This window comes from Ammospiza caudacuta, chromosome 27 (assembly GCF_027887145.1).
Source record: "Ammospiza caudacuta isolate bAmmCau1 chromosome 27, bAmmCau1.pri, whole genome shotgun sequence".
Classification (NCBI taxonomy): domain Eukaryota; kingdom Metazoa; phylum Chordata; class Aves; order Passeriformes; family Passerellidae; genus Ammospiza; species Ammospiza caudacuta.
The window spans coordinates 6,449,545-6,470,348 of record NC_080619.1 but is presented as its reverse complement, the minus strand read 5'-3'; the positions used below and the strand labels follow the sequence as shown (position 1 = coordinate 6,470,348).

The following is a 20,804-nucleotide window of genomic DNA, read 5'->3' as shown; positions in this document are numbered from 1 at the left end:
GCGATGCCCCCCAGGCCCATCCGCCGGCAGGAGGAGGCGGGGGGCGAGGCCGAGCCCGCATTTGTGGGGCGGGGGTCTCGCTTTTGGGGCGGGGGTCTCGTTTTTGGGGCGGCGCCGGGCGCGGAGAGCGGGAGCGGTGCTACATAGGTACATTATATATAGTATATACACCCACAGGTACACGTGTGAGATTAAATAACCCCGGCCCCCCCCCGGGGCCCGCGCTCCCCGGACCCCCCCCCATTAAATAGCCCCCTCCCCCCTCCCCGAAGTGGCTCCAATCCAGTCGGACCCCCCGGCCCCGCCCCCCCCCCCCGCCCCCTCCCCACGCGCCCCCCCCGCCTCCCCTTCCCAGTATAACCAGCTCTGGCTCCCAGTTGCCCCCACATCCAGTTACTGTCGGAGACTCGGGGGCGGGGGGGGCAAAATAGAAATGAAAATCAAAGGGCGGGACCCCCCCGGCCCGGCTGGGGGCGGCCGGAGCTTGGGGGGTGTCCCGGCCCCAGAGAAATGCCGTGATTTTGGGGGGGGGGGGGGTTATTTACAGGTGAGGGGGGGGAGCGTCCCAGAGGGGACCCCCCCCGTGTGTCCCCCCCGCCCGGGGAAGGCGAAAGCCCCGGGCTCGGGGGGCGTTGGTGGGGCTGGGGGTGTCCCCATAGAGGGGCGCCAGGCAGCCCCCCATTCCCGGGGGCGGCGGTGGGGCTGGTGCCCCCCATCCCCTGCGGGCTTGGCAAAGGCTCGGGGGTGCCCCCTGCCCGGCGATGGTGGCACTGAGGGGTCGGGGGGGACACTCGGGGTCCCCCCCATGGCGATGGTCCCGGGGTCACCTCGATGTGGGGCTGGGGGTGAGTCCGTGGTGGGGGCGGTGCGGAGCAAAGACCCCCCCGGCCGTGCTCCGGTGAGTCCCAAGAGGAGGAGCTGGGTCTGGGGGGGCTCCCAGCGTCCCCCCCAGCATGGCTCACATTAGTTGGGGATTTGGGGGGGGGGGGGGACGACATCGTCCTGTGTGCCCCCCCCAGGTGTGCCAGCTGTGTCCGGGGGTGGGGGGAGGGGGTCACGTCGAGGGGAGGGGGAGGCCTGGGGGGGGCCGCGCCCCCCCCGCGGGTCCATCACGTCACCACGAGACTCACACTGGACACAGACACGAACGCGGGGTGTCCCCCCCCCACCCCCGGACCCCCCGTCCGTGCCCCCGAGGGGGGTGGGGGGCACCAGGAGGCCTTGGCGGGGTCTCACCCCCCCCCTCCCCCCGGGGAAGGGCTGGGATGGGGCGGGGGGGGGGGCAGGGCCGGGGGTAGGGGGGGGTGTGAGGGGGCCCCCCCAGGATCGCTGCGGTTTTTGAGGGTGGTTTAGGTCGGGTTGGAATTTTTCAAAGTCTGCAGCTTGGCCTCCAGTTCGGAGATCTGAAAAACAGCAAAGGGGACAGGTCTCAGCGGGGGGGGACACACACCGGGCTGGGGGGGACACGGGGACACGCATGGGGACAGGGGACACGGGGGGGGGGGGGGACACAGCCATGGGGACAGGGAGATGGGACAAGGGGGGGGACATGGGGGGTGGCACCAGGGGGACAGAGATGGGAGGTGGGGGACAGGGGGGAATGAGGGACACGTGGGGGGCAGATTGGGGACACTGGGGCTGGGGGACATATGGGGGTGACTGGGGGACACACTGGGGACACACGGAAGTGACTGAGGGGCACATGGGGGTGACTAGGGGACACACTAGAGACACACAGGGGCGACTAGGGGACACACTGGGGGCACACTGGGGTGATTAGGGGGCACACAGAGGTGACTGAGGGACACATGGGGGTGACTGAGGGACACACGGGGGACACAGGGATGGGCTGGGATGGGCAGGGGGCTGCAGGCAGGTGCTGGGTGAGTCTCTGTGGGATGCCAGGGGACATTTTGGAGGGTGATGGAGGTGGCTGAGTGGTGGCGGGGGGGGGGCTCTGCTGGGTGTTGGGGACCTCCCCGCTGTGCCCTGGTGCCCCCCGGCCGGGCAGGGCCGGCCCCTCTGCGGTGACCCCCCCGGCGGGATCCTTTGGGATCCTTTGGGATCCGCTCTGCCCCGCAGGACCCGTGGGGGATCCAGCATGACCAGCATGGGATCCCAACGGGAGCGCCGGGCCCCGTGCTCAGCACCGGTCATTGGGATCTTTTGGGATCCCCTGGGCTCAGTGCCGGTCACTGGGAGCCCCACACTCGGTGCCAGTCACTGGGATCCCCTGGATCCTCCACACTTGGTTCTGGTCACCAGGATCCCTTGGGATCCCCTGCACTCAGCGCTGGTCACCGGGACCCCATGGATCCCTTGCACTCAGTTCTGGTCACCAGGATCCTTTGGGATCCCCCACACTCAGTTCTGGTCACCGGGATCCTTTGGGATCCCCCACACTCGGTTCTGGTCACCAGGATCCTTTGGGATCCCTCATGCTCAGCACCGGTCACCGGGATCTCCCACGCTCGGTGCCCATTACCAGCACCCTGTGGATCCTCCGGGCTCGGTTCTGGTCACCAGGACCCTGCAGAGCCGGGATCCACTGCTGGGGAGATCCCTCTCGCCCCTCAGGGCACATCAGGCCCCAGAGCTGGAGCCCGGGCAGATCCGCTGCGATCCAGAGCGGGATCCAGGCCCGGGAGGAGGCTCAGGACACCCGAGCAGATCCCGAGCAGATCCCCAGCAGATCCCCAGCAGATCCAGGGCAATCCAGCGGCAGGAGCAGCAGGGTCCGGTGGGAGCAGATCCCCCACGGTCCAGTGTGGGATCCGTGGCTCAGTCTGGAGCTCCGGGGCCGCCCGTTGGGGTCTGGCGGCCGATCCCGAGCGGATCCCGGGATCCATCGCTGGCACGGCCGGGCAGGGGGTCAGGGACATCCCGCGTCCCGGCGCCCCGTGCCCACCTTCTCCTGCAGCTTCTCCATCTCCTCCTTGTGCGCCAGCTCCGACTCCTCCAGCACCCGCCGCTGCGCCGTCTCCTTCTTCAGGAACTCGATCTCCCTGTGGGGATTGGCGCCGTGGGTGCCCGTCCCCAGCCAGGGCACATCCCAGGGTTTGGGTGGCAGGGCAGGACCCTGCTGGGCGGGTTGGGGTGCCCGGGGATCCCCCAGAGGATGGGCCGTGCTCAGGGATGCTCAGGAAGGAGCTGGTGCCCCATGGATCATGGGATGCTGGGAGGGTTGGGCTTGGAAGGGAGCTCAAAGCTCATCCTCTGTCCCAGGGTGCTCCCAAGATGGATCCGTGCCAAGAGGAAGGTCCCTGCCAATGGACAAAGGGTGCCCAGGGAGGATTTGGCACCCCAGGGATGGGTGTGAGTCAAGGGGAAGGAGGTGGTTCCCCAGGGGTGAGCCCATGCCCAGGGAAGGTGCAGAAGGAAGGACAGAGGGTGCCAGGGAGAGTTTGGCACCTCAGGGAGGTGTCCCTGCCCAAAGGATGGTCTGTGCCCAGGGACAGAGGGTGCCACAGAAGGGTCAGAGCCCCTCGAGGGCTCCACACCAAGGGCACAGGGACAGGAGCTGCCTGGGGAGGGTCTGGTGTCCAGGGCATGGACCCATGGCCAAGGGATGGACTCATAGCCAGGGATGGACCCATGGCCAAGGGATGGATCCAGGATCCAGAGCCCAGGGATGAACCCATGGCCAGGGGATGGCTCAGCCCAGTGTCCCAGTCTGTGCCCAGGGACAGGGGTGCCCGGGAGGGGTGGGACACCCTGGGGACAGGTCCCTTCCCGAGGGGACACCAGGAGCTGTCCTCACTTCTGCTGGTACTCCTTGATGAGCCGCTTGGCCTTGCTGTACTTGCGCTCCAGGGTCTGGTACTGGGCCTGGGTCTCCTTGAGGTGCTCGTCCACGGCCTGGCACAGGTTCTGGGCCTCCATCCAGTAACCCTCCAGCTTCTCCATGCGCTCCTTGTTCTCCTCCACGCTCTGCTCCAGCTGGGCCTTCTCGGCCCTCCAGCGCGCCTTCTCCTGCTCCAGGCACTGCAGCTGGGGACAGCGGGGTCACCACGGCGTGTGGCACAGCCAGGGAGCGGGGTGGGACACGGCACAGACAGGGATGGGACATGGCACTGCCAGGGATGGGACATGGGACATCCAGGGGACAGGGTGGGACATGGCACTGCCAGGGGTGGGACGTGGCACAGCCAGGGATGGGACGTGGCACAGCCAAGGGATGGGACGTGGTGCAGCGTGGCATGACATGGCACAGCCAGGTGACAGGCAGGACAATGCACAGCCAGATGACAGGCAGGAGATGGCACAGCCAGGGGATGGGACATGGCACAGCCATGGGAGCCATGGGGATGGGACGTGGCACAGCATGGTAGGACATGGCACAGCCAGGTGACAGGCAGGACATGGCATGGCCCATGCAGGGCAGGTGCAGAAGGCCATCCAGGGTGCCAGGGCAGCTGTCAGGGTGTCCCCCCACCCTTGGGCATCCAGGACCCCTCCTCACCTTCCTCTTGAGCTGCTGGATCTCAGCCTCGGTCACGGCGTGTTTGATCTGGAGCTGTGGGAGAGCCAGGGTGGGCACGGGGTGGGCACGGGGTGGGCACAGCCCCCTGGGCGGGCACCCCCTGCCCTCTCCAGCCCCTCCTCACCTCCTTGAACTTGTGCACCAGCTTCTCGGGGTCCATCTCCACGGGGGACAGCGCGTCCTCGTTCTCGGCCAGCTCGAACACCTCGATGGCCATCTCCCCGCTGGGGAACATGGGGCTCATCTCCTCCTCCTCGTCCGTGGCGTACTCCCCGGTCTGTGGGGGGGCACAGGGGCGGGGTTGGCACCTCTGGGTGCCCACCGTGCCACCCCCAGCCCTGCAGGGCAGCGCTGTGCCCTCACTCACCTCCTCGTCATCCTCGGTGTACTGCGTGTAGCGCTGCTCCATCATCTCGCGCTGCCACCGCTCCTGCTCCAGCGTCTGCTGGATCAGCTGCGCCACCTCGCTCTGCTCGCCTGGCTTCTCCCGCCCGATCAGGAACCTGGGGGGCACCACGGGTCAGGGGGGACACCCAGGGGACACCCAGGGGCACCACGGGTCAGGGGGAACACCCAGGGGCACCACGGGTCAGGGGGGACACCCAGGGGCACCACGGGTCAAGGGGGACACCCAGGGGACACCCAGGGGCACCATGGGTCAGGGGGGACACCCAGGGGACACCCAGGGGCACCACGGGCCAAGGGGGACACCCAGGGGACACCCAGGGGCACCATGGGTCAGGGGGGACACCCAGGGGACACCCAGGGGCACCACGGGTCAGGGGGGACACCCAGGGGCACCATGGGTCAGGGGGGACACCCAGGGGCACCACAGGTCAGGGGGGACACCCAGGGGCACCACGGGTCAGGGGGGACACCCAGGGGCACCACAGGTCAGGGGGGACACCCAGGGGCACCATGGGTCAGGGGGGACACCCAGGGGACACCTTTGACGCCCTTTGCAGGGGACACCCCTGCAGCTCTCCCGGGAGCAGCGTGTTCAGGGGGTGAGGATGAGTTGGGAGCACTTTGGGGTCACCAGGGTGGCACTTTGCGGGGAGATGGGGCCAGGCGGTGGGGCCAGGCTGCGGGGCAGGGATCCCAGGGTTCAGCACAGCCTGGGGGGGCTCTCAGGGCTGCCCACCCCCCCAGATCCCAGCTCATACCTGACCCTGCCCTTGGTGTTCCTGAGCACGGAGGCAGCGAAGCTCTGCGTGACGCCCACCAGGCTGGTGCCGTCCACCTCCACGATCAGGTCGTTCACCTGGATCCTGGGGACAAGGGCAGCCTCACAGCCCCTGCCCAGCCCTGGGGCAGCCCTGGCAGCCCTGCCCCGCTGCCCGCAGCCGTACCTGCCATCCCGGTGTGCTGCCCCTCCTTCCGTCACCGTCTTGACAAAGATTCCCAACTTCTCGAGGCCCATGTCGGCCCCCGCGCCCATCCCGATGATGCTGATGCCGAGCCCCTCCGAGTCTGCGGGCACACAGAGCCGTGTCCTGCCGGGCTGGCACCTCCGGGCTGCCCTGGGCACGGCCCTGGGGGCGGCACCCACCTTTCTCCAGCTCCACGGGGAACAGGTCGAGCCTCTCCACCCTCTTCTCCAGCTCGTACTCGGCCGAGGCCGCCATGGGATCCACGTCCTCATTGCGGCGGTCGTAATCCTCGTTGGAGTAAGTGCTGAACACCTGGGGGCACCGGGGAGGGCTCAGCCGGGGGGGGAAACCCCACAGGAGCCCCTCAGGAGGGAACCGAGCCCCTGGAGAACCCCAAATGGTGACAGGGGGGAGCTGGGAAGGACAAAGGGGTGAGTGAGGGTGGCTCGGGGACAGGGGACGGTGCCAGGACACCCCAAAGCCTCCCTGGCCGGGCTGGGACGGGCACCAGGCTGGGAGCCATGCCCTGCTCGCTGGGGGCAGTGGGGAGGGGCTGGCCAGGCCTGGCAGATGTCCCTGGAGGGGCCCCAGCCCCTCGGTGCCGCCAGGGAGGGGATTAGGGATCACACAGCACGGGATAAAGCCTGGCCACAAAGGGAATTAGGGCTCAGTGTCAGGGGACAAAGGCTGGTGACACCCATGGGCCAGCAGGATGCACCGTGTGGCACCCAGGGGTGACAGGGAGGAGCAGGGCAGGGGACAGGATGTCCCCCTGGCCACAACGATGTCCCCCTGTCACAGGAAATCCCTGGGGGGGGGTCCCATGCTGTGCCCCCCATCCTGTCCCTGGGTCCTGGGGGATTTGGGATTGGGGGGATCTGCAGTGGGGAAGGGGCTGCAACGTGCCCCCAGTGCTGGGCTGGGGGGGGGTCCCCAGTGTCACCCATCCTCCCCTCCACAGTGGGTTTGGGGGGCTCAGCATTACCTGGGCAGGGGCTTGGGATGCTCTAACACCTGGGTGTCCACCTCACCTATCCCCATGTGCCCCCTCACAGCTGAGAGGCTTTGGGATGAGCAGGGCACCCCAAAAATCCCATCAATGGGTTGAGCTGAGCACCCTAAAAACCCCCACCCATGGGGTGAGAAGAGCATCCCAAAAACCCCATCCATGGGGTGAGAAAAGCACCCCAAAATCTCCACCTGTGGGGTGAGCAGAGCACCCCAAAAACCCCATCCGTGGGGTGAGTAGAGCACCCCAAAATTTCCATCTGTGGGGTGAGCAGAGCACCCCAAAATCCCCATTTATGGGGTGAGCAGAGCATCCCAAAACCTCCTCCACCCCAAAATCCCCATTTATGGGGTGAGCAGAGCGTCCCAAAACCTCCTCCACCCCAAAATCTCCATCCATGGGGTGAGCAGAGCATCCCAAAACCTCCTCCACCCCAAAATCCCCATTTATGGGGTGAGCAGAGCATCCCAAAACCTCCTCCACCCCAAAATCTCCATCCATGGGGTAAGCAGAGCATCCCAAAACCTCCTCCACCCCAAAATCCCCATTTATGGGGTGAGCAGAGCATCCCAAAACCTCCTCCACCCCAAAATCCCCATCCATGGGGTAAGCAGAGCATCCCAAAACCTCCTCCACCCCAAAATCCCCATTTATGGGGTGAGCAGAGCATCCCAAAACCTCCTCCACCCCAAAATCCCCATCCATGGGGTAAGCAGAGCATCCCAAAACCTCCTCCACCCCAAAATCCCCATTTATGGGGTGAGCAGAGCATCCCAAAACCTCCTCCACCCCAAAATCCCCATCCATGGGGTAAGCAGAGCATCCCAAAACCTCCTCCACCCCAAAATCCCCATTTATGGGGTGAGCAGAGCATCCCAAAATCCCCGTCCCCAGCCAGGGCACCTTCCCAGGGCTGGGCTGGCACATCCCACGGGACCAGGGCCACCCTCCTGCTGCAGCCCCCCGTGTCCCCAGCCGGGCCATGGCAGTGTCTGTCCCCTGTCCCCGTCCCAGGTGGGGCCACCCACCCGCTCTGACTCAGAGCCAGAATATAGGCCGGCCTCTAAAAATAACCCGGCTCGGGCACAAAGCACCCGCTGCTGCTGCTGCTGCGGCCGGGGGGACCCGGGCGGGAGGGAGGGGACACCCCCAAAGAGCTGCACGGCCCCGTTACCCCCTCCCCATCCCGGTTGGGGACCCCCAACCCCGCAGGATCCCCGCAGGGAGGGGGTGATGCCGCCCACCCGGCCACGCTGCCGAGGCACTTCCCCTTCCTCCCTTCCTCCCCTTCCTCCTCTGCCTCCCTTCCTGCCTTCCTCCCCTTCCTCCTCTGCCTCCACTTCCCCAAACCGTGCTGGGCACCGGGTTGGGGGCACAATCCCCCCATTGTCACCGTGTCCCCAGGGACCCCCGCGCAGGGAGGAGCCCCCAGGGATGCCCCAGCCCCCTTCCGGGGCATTTCGGGCATCCCCACCCAAAATATGGAGAGGTTTGGGCCCAGCCTGGGCACGACACGGCGGTGGCACTGGGTGCTGTGCTGGGTCCCAGCGCCACCTGTCACTGTCACACCAGGCCTGGGGGATCCGGGCACAGCCCCTCATTAACCAGCTAATTAACCAGGCCCAGGCCCTGCTTCCCCCAGCGCAGGGACAGGGACAGGGACAGGGATAGGAAGCCCTGTCCCATGGGGGGCACAGGGCATGGAGACACAGACCCCCAGCCCCTTTTTCTATCCCTGCTAAAGGGGTGATTGTGTAGGGGTCACACAGCCAGGCTGGGCTGCCCATCACCCTGGTGTACCCCTCACCTTGGTACCTTACACCCTGGTGTACCCCTCACCCTGGGGTATCCATCACCCTGGTAGCCCTCATCCTGGGGTACTCCTCACCCTGGTGTACCCCTCACCCTGGGGTATCCATCACGCTGGTAGCCCTCATCCTGGGGTACTCCTCACCCTGGTGTACCCCTCACCTTGCTACCCATCACCCGGATACCCCTCACCCTGGGGTACCCCTCATCCTGGGGTACCCATCACCCTGGCACCCCTCACCCTGGCTGCCCTCCCTCCCTGCCCAGCCAGGCTCACCTGGATGGGGGCCGTGCTGAACTGGATCTTGCGGTTGGGCACGGGCTCCTCTTCCTCGGACAGCCCCGGGATCTCCACGCAGCCCGACTCGGGCTCGTACAGCCCTTCGGCCTCGTCCTCCTCCTCCAGCCCGCTGCCCCCCGAGTCCTCCCCGAGCCCGCTGTAGGCACTTATGTCCACCAGGTCGGCCTCGGAGAAGTCCTCCTTCTTGGCCTCCTCGGAGCCATCGCCCTCCTCCGCCCGCTCGCCCTTGACGCCCTCCTCGCCCGCGGTCACTCCCGAGCCCCCGTCCGGCCGTGGGGCCGTGGGGCCTTCATCCCCTTTGGCCGGCTGGGCCGCGGGCACCGCTTCACCCGCCGCCGCCTCCTCCTCCTCCTCCTCGCCCTCTCCGCTCTCCTCCACCTCCACGGGCTTGATCTTGCACACCTCCTGCACCCTTGGCGCCGTCGCCTCCTTCTCCGCCGGCCGCCCGCTCTTCGCCGCCGCCTTCTCCTCCTCGGGCGGCCGGGCACGGGCCGGGGTGGCACTGCCCTCGCCGGTGCCATCGCCCCGCGTGCCGGGCGTGAACACCCTGGGCCGCTTGGCCACCGCCTTGGCGCCCAGCGGCGCGGCCGCCCGGCCCTGCGCCTTGTGCAGGTTGTTCCTCAGGTCGGCCTTCTCGAAGACGGCGCTGAGCTGGCTCACGGTGGGCGACACGGCGTCGGCGTCCAGCTTGTCCAGGGACTCGGTGCTGCCGTTGAACCTCACCACCACGTCCAGCTTGCGGTCCTGGAAGCCGGCGCGCTCCTTGCGCAGCAGCAGCTTGGTGCTGGTGGCTTTCTCCTGCGGGCTCCTCTCGAAGATCTTGCGGGTCTCCTGCAGCTTCGAGAAGGGTTTGTCGGGCTTGGAGTCGAAGCGGCTGACGCGCTCCGAGACGCTGGTGCCCAGCTTGAGGAGGCTGCCCTGGTCCACGCCGTCGCCCAGGCTGCCGGCTCGGGGCAGGGAGAGCCGCACCGGCTTCTCCTTGGCCTTGGCCAGGTCGCAGGCGCCCTCGGGGCCGGGCGCCGTCCCCATCTGCAGGAACATGTTCTTGATCCGATGCACGTTGGAGCCATACTTCTTCCCGCGGCTCTTCTTGCCGTCCTCGCCGTCGGCCTCCTTTGTGGGCGCCAGGGCCTGGATGCTGGCCTCGTAGGCGTTCCGGTGCGGGGACGCGCTGCGCAGCCCCCCGGCCCCCGCCGCGCCCCCGGCCGAGGGGGCCCCCCCGGCCCCGCCGGCCTCGGTCCTCAGCATGGTCCCGGCGCCCGCATCGCTCGCCGCCACCGCCGCCGCTGCCCCCGGGCCCCGCGCCCGCTACCGCGCCATGGGCGGGGGGCTGTGCCGGGGGGGCTGTGCCGGGGGGCAGCGCTGCCCCGGCCCGGTCAGGCCATGGCCATCCCGCGGGCCCCTCCGCTCCTTCCTGCCTGCCTTCCTGCCTTCCTTCCTCGCCGCTCCTCCTCCTCCTCCTCTTCCCCTTTCTGCGCGCCGGTGATGGAGCCGCCGCCGCCGCCGCCGCCGCGCTCTGCCCGCCCCGCTGCCCGCAGAGCCCTCTGGGTCTGAGCAGCGCTCGCTCTTCCTCTTCCTCAGCCGCGCTTCGGCCTCAGCGCCGCCGCCGCCGCCGCAGCCCGGCCATGGGGACGCTGCGCTGCGCTCCCCGCGCCCGCCCCGGGGTCCCCTCCCTGCGGCGGGGCCCCCCCGGCACGGCGCTGTGCAGCCTGGGGCCCCCCCGCCGCATCTGCCGTGCTGCCGCCCCCCGGCTCTGTCCCCGCGTGTCCCCACCCGCGTCTGTCCCCGCGTGTCCCCCTCTGGTTCCGTCCCCGCGTGTCCCCCTCCGGTTCTGTCCCCGTGTCCCCCTCCCCAGATCTGTCCCCTTGTCCCCCCTCCCTCCTCAGTTCTGTCCCCATCTCTCCCCGGCTCTGTCCCCGTGTCCCCTCAGTCTCGTCCCTGCACCCCCCCCAGATTTGTAGCCACCCCCCGGATGTGTCCCTGTGTCCCCACATCATCCCCTCAGGTTTGTCCCCATCCTGTCCCCATATCCCCCCCATTTTGTACCCACACCCCCCCCGTTATCCCCGTGTCCCCCCCCAGTTTGTACCCCCGTCCCCCATCCTGTCCCTGTGTCCCTTCCGGCTCTGTCCCCGTGTCCCCACTCCCGTCCCTGTGTCCCCTATCACCCCCACTTGTCCCCTGCTCCCCTCTCCGGGGTCCCCCCACGCCAAAGCCCCCCCAGTGTCCCCACAGGACCCCGATGTCCCCCCGAACCCCTCCGGGGGTGCAGCGCATCCCCTGGCAGTGGTGGCAGGAGGATGCCTGTGACAAGGGCCCTGACCGGTGAGGACAGCGCTGCCCCCCGTTTCTGCACAACCAGGGAATATTTTGGGGGGATTATTTGCATTTTTTGTCCTCCCACTGCGTTCCTGAGGGCGAGGGGGCAGACCCTCCCCCAGGTCCCTGTCACTGTCACCCCCGCGTCGCAACTTTCGTGTCACCGTCCCCTCGCAGCGCACACGCGTGTTCCCGTCCCGCTGGTGGCCATGCCGGGGGGGTCTCAGCTGTCCCCAGGTGTCCCCAAATCGCCACCCCCGAGTGGTGGCACCGGGACCAGCCCGCCCTGGGGACACCTCGGGGGGACACGGGACAGCCCCGGAGCGCCGTGCCTCGGTGACAGAGGTGGCACCGGAGGGGTGTCCCCTGCGGGACCCCCCCGAGGGCCCCCCCGGCCCCGCTGGCTCCGTCAATCAGCGCTGGCCCCGCTCCCGGTGCCGGAACATGGAGGGCCCCGAGCTGCTCCGGCTCTGGGCGCTGGCAGGCGAGTGACAGCCCTGTCACCCCCCGGGGGACACGGCAGGGCCTGGGGGGCCGAGGGGATGGGGGCACCCCAAACTGGGGGGGACACGGGGGGTGCAGGGGGGAGGACAGGGGGGACGGGGCTGGGACGTGCCAGAGCTAAAAAAAGCCACCGTGTCCCTGTGCCAGCGGGGTGTGGGACATGGCGGGGACAATGAGTGGGACCTCGGTGTGACAGCCAGGGCTGGGGAAAGTGCTGGGCCCATCCTGCCCTTATCCCTATCCCGTCCTTGTCCCCATCCCGCCCTTGTCCCCATCCCATCCTTGTCCACATCCCATCCTTGTCCCCATCTTGTCCTTGTTCCCTGCTCTGTCCCAGCCCTGACCTCATTCTATCCCTGTCCCCATCGCCCCCAAACATCCTCTTGCTCTGCCCTGGGGACACCTGGCACTGTGGGCACGCCTGGCACTGAGGGGACGCCAGGCATTGTGGGGACACGTTCCTGCCCCTCTGAGAGCCCCAAGGGTCTGTGGGCACTGGGGAAACTGAGGCAGGGAGGGGCCACGCTCCCAGCCCTGGCTCCAGCCCCGTGTGTGGCCGCAGCCCTGGCCCTGGGGGCGTCCCTGGCCACTGTCCCCGACCACCGCGTCCTCCCCGAGCTCCGCGTCCCCGCCGAGACCGGAGCCATCTTCGTGCACGAGCTGGAGCGGGAGCCCTTCCTGGAGGCCTTCAGTGGCAGCGAGGATGACGATGGTGAGGGCCGGGCCGGGGGGCTGGGCATGGTAAAGGGGGGGCGCTGGCAGTGCCCATAGCCATCCCCGTGTCCCCACAGCCCCGGTGACGTTCCGTGCCCACCTGTGGGGACACCCGGACCTGCCGCGGTGGCTGCGCCTGGCCCAGCGGGGCCCCGGGCAGCCCGGCTTCCTGTACGGCTGCCCGGGGGCACCGGAGCTGGGCACTCACAGCATCCAGGTATGGGCACACACAGCATCCAGGTATGGGCACACACAGCATCCAGGTATGAGCTGGGCACACACAGCATCCAGGTACAGGCACACGCAGTGTCCAGGTATGAGCTGGGCACACACAGCATCCAGGTATGGGCACACAGAGCATCCAGGTACAGCCCCACAGTGCCCAGGTGTGAGCTGGGCACCCACAGCATCCAGGTATGAACTGGGCACACACAGCATCCAGGTACAGCCCCACAGTGCCCAGGTGTGAGCTGGGCACCCACAGCATCCAGGTAAGAGCTGGGCACACACAGCATCCAGGTATGAGCTGGGCACACACAGCATCCAGGTATGGGCACTCACAGCATCCAGGTACGGGCACACAGAGCGTCCAGGTAGGGCACACACAGCATCCAGGTATGGGCACACACAGCATCCAGGTATGGGCACACAGAGCATCCAGGTACGGGCTGGGCACACACAGCATCCAGGTACGGGCACACACAGCATCCAGGTATGAGCTGGGCACACACAGCATCCAGGTATGGGCACACACAGCATCCAGGTATGGGCACACAGCATGCAGGTATGAACACACAGCATCCAGGTATGGCCCCACAGTGCCCAGGTGTGAACTGGGCACCCACATCATCCAGGTGTGAACTGGGCACACACAGCATCCAGGTACAGCCCCACAGTGCCCAGGTGTGAACTGGGCACCCACATCATCCAGGTGTGAACTGGGCACACACAGCATCCAGGTACAGCCCCACAGTGCCCAGGTGTGGGCTGGGCACACACAGCATCCAGGTACAGCCCCACAGTGCCCAGGTGTGAGCTGGGCACCCACAGCATCCAGGAATGGCCCCGTGGGTCCTGGGCTGAACCAGGACCGCAGCTGGCCCACCCCAGGTGTCCCCTGTGTCCCCTCAGGTGCTGGCCTACAACCGCCACACCTTCGCCACCGCGTCGCAGCGCCTCGTCATCGTTGTCACCCCTGCTCCAGGTACGGCCTGAGCGCCCCAAACCCCCCGGGATGGCTCTGTGGTGACCGCAGGCCGTCCCCACGGGTGCCACCCCCCAGGTGCCACCCCACAGACTGTCCCCACGGGTGTCACCGTCCCCGCAGGCGGGGAGGCGCCGTTCCAGGCCGAGTTCCTGGTGGGGGACAGGGACGTGGAGGAGCTGCTGCCCGAGGCGGCGCGGGAGCTGTTCCTGCAGGCCTCGGCCGGGCTCTGGGAGCGCGGGGACCTGCACGTGGTCAACGTCACCTCCGCCCTGGACCGCGGCGGCCGCGTCCCGCTGCCCATCGAGGGCCGCAAGGAGGGGTACGGGCAGGGCTGGGGCTCATGGGGACGGACTTGGCACCCTGAGGGGGTTTGGGGTCAGCTTTGGGCAGCAAGGAGGGGTACGGGCAGGGCTGGGGCTCATGGGGATGGACTCGGTGCCCATGAGGGGGTTTGGGGTCACCTCTGGGCCACAAGGAGGGGTACGGGCAGGGCCGGGGGTCAGGGGGATGGACTCGGTGCCCATGAGGGGGTTTGGGGTCACCTCTGGGCCACAAGGAGGGGTACGGGCAGGGCCGGGGGTCAGGGGGATGGACTTGGCACCCTGAGGGGGTTTGGGGTCAGCTTTGGGCAGCAAGGAGGGGTACGGGCTGGGCTGGGGTCATGGGGATGGACTCAGGGCCCATGAGGGGGTTTGGGGTCATCTCCCACCTGTGGGGTGGGGCCTTCTCACCATGGTGGGTTTGGGGTGCCCTGTCATGCCGGGTGAACACCCAGGTGGGCTCCCACAGCTCCCACAGCCCCTTCTCACCATGGTGGGTTTTGGGGTTACCCTTTTCTCACCGTGGTGGGTTTTGGGGTGCCCTGCCCCTCAGGGTGTACGTCCAGGTGGGCTCCCACAGCCCCTTCTCGCCGTGCCTGGCCTCGGCCGTGTCCCCGCAGAGCCGTGCCCGCTGTCACCGCGGCCAGCGTCCCCTGGCCTCCTGCTACGACACCTTCGCCCCCCACTTCTCCATCCGCTGGTGCAACCTCACCCTGGTGAGACCCCCTGGGTCCCCCTGTGTCCCCCTGTGTCCCCTGGTGTCACCCATGTTCCCCCAAGTCCCCTGTGTCCCCCATGTCCTCTCGTGTTCCCCCATGTGTCCCCCCTGTCCTCTCGTGTTCCCCAGTATCCCCTGTGTTCCCCCAAGTCCCTTTGTGTCCCCCCTCTGTCCCCCGTGTCCCCCATATCACCCCAAGTCCCCCCGTGTCCCCCATGTCCCCTGGTGTCCCCCTGTGTCCCCTGGTGTCCCCCGTGTCCCCCACGTCCCCCTGTGTCCCCCCTGTCCCTCTGTGTTCCCCCATGTCCCGCCATGTCCCCTGTGTCCCCTGGTGTCCCTGTGTCCCCCCATGTTCCCCCTTGTTTCCCCATGTTCCTCCGTGTCCCCCGTGTTCCCTCATGTCCCCTGTGTCCCCCGTGTCCCCCGCGTCCCCCTGTGTCCCCTGTGTCCCTTCATGTTCCCCCTTGCTTCCCCGTGTCCCCCCATGTCCCCTCCTATTCCTCCATGTCCCCCTGTGTCCCCCTGTGTCCCCATGTGTCCCTCCACGTTGCCCCTTGCTCCCTATGTCCCGCCATGTCCCCTGTGTCCCCCCCGTTTCCCCCCCCACGTCCCCCATGTCCCCTGGTGTCCCTCCGCGTCCCCTGGTGTCCCCTGTGTGCCCCCATTTCCCCCATGTCCCCCCATTTCCCCCATGTCCCCCCATGTCCCCCCATTTCCCCCATGTCCCCCCATGTCCCCCCATGTCCCCCCATGTCCCCGATGTCCCCCCATTTCCCCCATGTCCCCCATGTCCCCCATGTCCCCCCATGTCCCCCGATGTCCCCCCGTCCCCCCATTTCCCCCATATCCCCCCATGTCCCCCATGTCCCCCCATTTCCCCCCATTTCCCCCATGTCCCCCCATGTCCCCCATGTCCCCCATGTCCCCCCATGTCCCCCCATTTCCCCCATGTCCCCCCATTTCCCCCATATCCCCCCATGTCCCCCCATGTCTCCCCATGTCCCCCATGTCCCCCTTGTCCCCCCATGTCCCCCATGTCCCCCCATGTCCCCCATGTCCCCCCATGTCCCCCCATTTCCCCCATGTCCCCCCATGTCTCCCCATTTCCCCCATGTCCCCCATGTCCCCCCATGTCCCCCCATTTCCCCCATGTCCCCCCATGTCCCCCATGTCCCCCATGTCCCCCCATGTCCCCCATATCCCCCCATGTCCCCCCATGTCCCCCCATGTCTCCCCATTTCCCCCATGTCCCCCCATGTCCCCCCATGTCCCCCCATGTCTCCCCATTTCCCCCATGTCCCCCCATGTCCCCCCATGTCCCCCATGTCCCCCATGTCCCCCATGTCCCCCATGTCCCCCCATGTCCCCCGATGTCCCCAGCCCCCCCAGCCCCCCGTAACCCCCATTGTCCCCCCAGCTGCAGGTGTCTCCCACCCCCTCCCCGCCGGGGCCGCTCTGGGGGCCGGGGGTGCTGGAGGGGGGGGCCGGCTTTGAGCCCCCCAGCGATGCCCCCCCCCGGGCGCTGCTGTCCCCGTTCCTGGTGACAATGCTGGTGCCGCTGGCCGTGGCCGCGCTGCTGTCGCTGCTCCTGGGCCACCTCATGTGCTGCCGCCGGGAGGGAGTGTGAGTCGGGGGTCCCCCCCACCGCCCCCGGGTGTCCTCTCCCCGCCCCTTGTGACCCCCGGGATGAGCCGGGGGTGGGGAGAGCCCTTCTCGCCATGATTATTGGGGTTTTCCTCTTTTTCTTCTGCTTTGTAGGGAAAAACGGGACTTGCAGACGTCTGAGTGAGTGCTGGTTGAGCTGTGGGGGTGCTGGGGGGTGCTTTGGGGGGGCTGTTTTTTGGGGGGGGCTGTTTTGGGGGGCTGTTTTGGGAGGTTTCTTATGGCCGAGTGTGGGGACAGACTTGGGAAGGAAAAGGGGGGACAATCAACTCTTTTGGGGGTGCCACGGAGCATAAAGGTCCCCCCCACACCCCCTACAGCCCCCTCCTGCCCTCCCCACCCCTCCGGGCCCCCCAAAACCCCTCTCAGGCATGGGGTGGGGCACAAGGAGCTGCTTCAGTTCTGTGACAGCCTCTGAGGGACCCCGGGCAGGGAGGAGACCCCAAAGATGAGGGGTAGACCCCAGAAACGACACACAGACCCCCGAGATGAGGGGCAGACCCCAGAAATGACACAGACTCCAATGACGGGGTTCAGCCCTCACTTTTGGGGGGCAGACACCAATAACTGCATTCAGACCCCAGTGAAGGGTGAGCAGACCCCCGTGATGGGGGGCAACCCCCAGTGACGGGGTTCACACCCTCATTTTGGGGTGAAGACCCCAATAAAGTCATTCAGAAGGGTGAGCAGACCCCCGTGATGGGGGGCAGACCCCAGTGCCAGGGAGCACACCTTGATTTTTGGGGTGAAGATCCCAATAACGGCATTCAGACCCCACTGAAGGGTGAGCAGCCCCCAGTGACAGGGAGCACACCCTAATTTTTGGGGGGCAGACCCCAATAACGGCATTCAGACCCCACTGAAGGGTGAGCAGACCCCAGTGACGGGGTGCACACCCTCATTTTGGGGTGAAGATCCCAATAATATCATTCAGACCTCACTGAAGGGTGAGCAGACCCCATTGACAGGGTGCACACCCTAATTTTGGGGTGAAGATCCCAATAATATCATTCAAACCCCACTGAAGGGTGAGCAGACCCCAGTGACAGGGAGCAACCCCCAGTGATGGGGAGCAGCCCCATTGACAGGGTGCACACCCTAATTTTGGGGTGAAGATCCCAATAACAGCATTCAGACCCCACTGAAGGGTGAGCAGACCCCAGTGACGAGGAGCAGCCCCCACCGACGGGGTGCACACCCTCATTTTGGGGTGAAGACCCCAACTTTGGGGCGCACACCCAAACCCACGCCACGCTCGCCCCATGACGGGACAGACACCCCAAAAAGGGGTTCCCGAGGGGGGTTTGCTGGCAGCCCCAGCTCCATGCCGCGCTGTCCCCGCAGCCTCCAGCTGCTCCATCACAGCTCCATCGCGGGGGACACGCGGGAGCTGCGGCTCATGGCCGGCAGGCGGGACGTGCCCCGGGACGTGGCCCGGCCGCTCTCCACGCTGCCCATGTTCAACATCCGCACGGGACAGCGCACCGACCCCATGGGCAGCGCCCGAGCCCCGCTGCTGCCGCCCTGAGGGGACACCGAGCCGGCGACGCCGAGCGGGGGACACCCACAGAGATGGGGACAGCGTGTCCGGGGGGGTTTATGGGGGTAAAACCCCGGTAAGGAGGAAGAGGAGTTGTGGGTTTGGGGTGTCCCCTCTTTGGGGTGAATTTTGGTGCATAAATTGAGTTTCAGTGAGGAAATGAGGCTGTTTTGCTTTATTGACGGGGTAGGTTTGGGGGTGCTCAGCCACCAAAACTCGTAACCACCCCCGAAAGGGCTGGGGTGGCTCTGAGTGACACCCCCGGCCCCGTGGGGGGACAGGGGAGTGGAATGGGGCCGGGGATTGAGATGAAGGGGGACACAGGGGAGCGGGATGGGGAAAAGGGGATTGGGATAAAGGTGGGGGGGACAGGAGAGCAGGATGGGGATTGGGATAAAGGGGGGGACAGGGATGGGGCCGGGAATTCGGATAAAGGGGGGGACAGGGGAGAGGGATGGGGAAAAGGGGATTGGGATAAATGGGGGGACAGGGGAGAGGGATGGGGAAAAGGGGATTGGGATAAAGAGGGGGACAGGGATGGGGCTGGGGACTGGGACAAAGCGGGGACACCCTCCCAGAGCCCCGCCATGGCCCCCCCAAACCCTCCCCAGCTCACCTGGGTGTCCGTGCCCGCCTGGGTCGCCCCGCAGCCCCCGAAGGCTCCGCTCGCTCCGCTCGGAGCCCGCCGGAGCCCTCCCCGCCGCCGGGGGTGCCCCCGGCCCAGCCCCGCGGAAGAAAGAGGCTCTTTGAGAGCCCCCCCGGCCGGGGCGGCGCCAGGTGGGGGAGAGGAACGCGCGGGGGCCCCGCGGAACAAGGGGAGCCATTGATGGAGCGGGACAGCGCCGGCATTGCGGGCCCCGGGGGTCCCTGCGAGCCCCCCGCCATGGGGAGGGGGCACAGACCGGGCACTGAGGGGCAGGGATGGGGGGCAATGAGGGGCAGGAGTGGGGGGCAATGAGGGGCAGAGATGGGGGGCAGTGAGGGGCAGAGATGGGGGCAATGAGGGGCAGAGATGGGGGGCAGTTATGGGCAGGGATGGGGGGCACTGAGGGGCAGAGATGGGGGGCACTGAGGGGCAGAGATGGGGGCAGTGATGGGCAGGGATGGGGGCAGTGAAGGGCAGAGATGGGGGGCAGTGATGGGCAGGGATGGGGGGCAATGAGGGGCAGAGATGGGGGGCAGTTATGGGCAGGGATGGGGGGCGATGAGGGGCAGGAGTGGGGGGCAATGAGGGGCAGGGATGGGGGGCAGTGAGGGGCAGAGATGGGGGCAATGAGGGGCAGAGATGGGGGGCAGTTATGGGCAGGGATGGGGGGCAATGAGGGGCAGAGATGGGGGGCACTGAGGGGCAGAGATGGGGGGCAGTGATGGGCAGAGATGGGGGGCAGTTATGGGCAGGGATGGGGGGCAATGAGGGGCAGAGATGGGGGGCAGTGAGGGGCAGAGATGGGGGGCAATGAGGGGCAGAGATGGGGGGCAGTGATGGGCAGGGATGGGGGGCAATGAGGGGCAGAGATGGGGGGCAATGAGGGGCAGAGATGGGGGGCAGTGAGGGGCAGAGATGGGGGCAATGAGGGGCAGAGATGGGGGGCAGTGAGGGGCAGAGATGGGGGCAATGAGGGGCAGAGATGGGGGGCAGTTATGGGCAGGGATGGGGGGCAGTGATGGGCAGGGATGGGGGGCAATGAGGGGCAGAGATGGGGGGCAATGAGGGGCAGAGATGGGGGGCAGTGAAGGGCAGAGATGGGGGGCAGTGATGGGCAGGGATGGGGGGCAATGAGGGGCAGGAGTGGGGGGCAATGAAGGCCAGAGTTGGGGGGCAATGAGGGGCAGGGATGGGGGGCACTGAGGGGCAGAGATGGGGGGCAATGAGGGGCAGAGATGGGGGGCAGTTATGGGCAGAGATGGGGGGCAGTGAAGGGCAGAGATGGGGGGCAGTGATGGGCAGGGATGGGGGGCAATGAGGGGCAGGAGTGGGGGGCAATGAAGGCCAGAGTTGGGGGGCAATGAGGGGCAGGGATGGGGGGCACTGAGGGGCAGAGATGGGGGGCAATGAGGGGCAGAGATGGGGGGCAGTTATGGGCAGAGATGGGGGGCAGTGAAGGGCAGAGATGGGGGGCAGTGATGGGCAGGGATGGGGGGCAATGAGGGGCAGGAGTGGGGGGCAATGAAGGCCAGAGTTGGGGGGCAATGAGGGGCAGGGATGGGGGGCACTGAAGGGCAGAGATGAGGGGCAGTTATGGGCAGGGATGGGGGGCAATGAGGGGCAGGGATGGGGGGCAATGAGGGGCAGAGATGGGGGGCACTGAAGGGCAGAGATGAGGGGCAGTTATGGGCAGGGATGGGGGGCACTGAGGGGCAGGGATGGGCTCATAGCGGGACACCCCCACCCCCAAGCCAGCCCCTCACCCCTCTGCCCCAATTTTGGGGGGGGGTCTCTTTGTGCCCACCCCCTCCCCAGCTCTCCCTTTCAGGGGTCGCTCTGATCTGAGCCCCCTCAATGTCCCCAGCCCTTCCTCCCCTCCCTATCTGGGGACACAGACCCCTCCCCAATGAGGGTCCCTGCCCCCCCCAGCCCATCCCAACCCCCTCCCCTTCCTTCCTCCCCCCCCCATCCCGGGTTGGGGGGGCTGGGACAGGAGGAGGAGGAGGAAGAGGAGGAGGAGGAGGGAGGACGGGCAAGGAGCGGAGCGCAGAACTCGCCGGGAGCAGAGCGGGATCGGACGGGATGAGAGCGGGATCGGGGAGGAGAAATTCCAAACATCGCCCATCAGGACACCCCCCCCGAACCCCCCGAGAGCAGCAGAGAGCAGCCCGAGGTTGGTTGGATCATTTCACATGCCTT

At 67.3% G+C, this 20,804-nt stretch overlaps 2 protein-coding genes across 2 annotated transcripts; one reads left to right on the top strand and one right to left on the bottom strand.

Moving 5' to 3' along the window:
• Window positions 1-1,010: 1,010 nt before the first annotated feature.
• On the bottom strand, window positions 1,011-10,437 carry PPP1R9B (protein phosphatase 1 regulatory subunit 9B). The gene is made up of 10 exons (XM_058820381.1): window positions 8,952-10,437; window positions 6,036-6,168; window positions 5,836-5,956; window positions 5,650-5,754; window positions 4,851-4,986; window positions 4,608-4,760; window positions 4,463-4,516; window positions 3,761-3,990; window positions 2,909-3,005; window positions 1,011-1,403 (listed from the first exon to the last, which is right to left on the bottom strand). Exons 1-10 carry the CDS (start codon window positions 10,221-10,223, stop codon window positions 1,350-1,352), a joined length of 2,355 nt encoding a protein of 784 aa, XP_058676364.1. The 5' UTR covers window positions 10,224-10,437; the 3' UTR covers window positions 1,011-1,349.
• A 1,286-nt stretch (window positions 10,438-11,723) lies between these two features.
• On the top strand, window positions 11,724-18,059 carry SGCA (sarcoglycan alpha). The gene is made up of 9 exons (XM_058820405.1): window positions 11,724-11,778; window positions 12,361-12,510; window positions 12,590-12,729; window positions 13,644-13,716; window positions 13,840-14,038; window positions 14,593-14,755; window positions 16,175-16,380; window positions 16,516-16,542; window positions 17,764-18,059. The coding sequence occupies exons 1-9, from the start codon at window positions 11,739-11,741 to the stop codon at window positions 17,945-17,947; spliced, it is 1,182 nt and encodes a 393-aa protein (XP_058676388.1). The 5' UTR covers window positions 11,724-11,738; the 3' UTR covers window positions 17,948-18,059.
• The last annotated feature ends 2,745 nt before the right edge of the window (window positions 18,060-20,804 follow it).

What these genes read in the sequence shown, in the direction of transcription:
- PPP1R9B (XM_058820381.1), bottom strand. Translation starts at nt 10,223, where the DNA reads ATGCTGAGGACCGAGGCCGGCGGGGCCGGGGGGGCCCCCTCGGCCGGG. An exon ending in GCAGCACACCGGGATGGCAG is followed by an intron (nt 5,755 to 5,835) that starts GTACGGCTGCGG and finishes CCTTGTCCCCAG; the next exon opens with GATCCAGGTGAACGACCTGA. An exon ending in ACACCGAGGATGACGAGGAG is followed by an intron (nt 4,761 to 4,850) that starts GTGAGTGAGGGC and finishes GCCCCCCCACAG; the next exon opens with ACCGGGGAGTACGCCACGGA.
- SGCA (XM_058820405.1), top strand. Translation starts at nt 11,739, where the DNA reads ATGGAGGGCCCCGAGCTGCTCCGGCTCTGGGCGCTGGCAG. An exon ending in TGGGCACTCACAGCATCCAG is followed by an intron (nt 12,730 to 13,643) that starts GTATGGGCACAC and finishes GTGTCCCCTCAG; the next exon opens with GTGCTGGCCTACAACCGCCA. An exon ending in CGGGACTTGCAGACGTCTGA is followed by an intron (nt 16,543 to 17,763) that starts GTGAGTGCTGGT and finishes CTGTCCCCGCAG; the next exon opens with CCTCCAGCTGCTCCATCACA.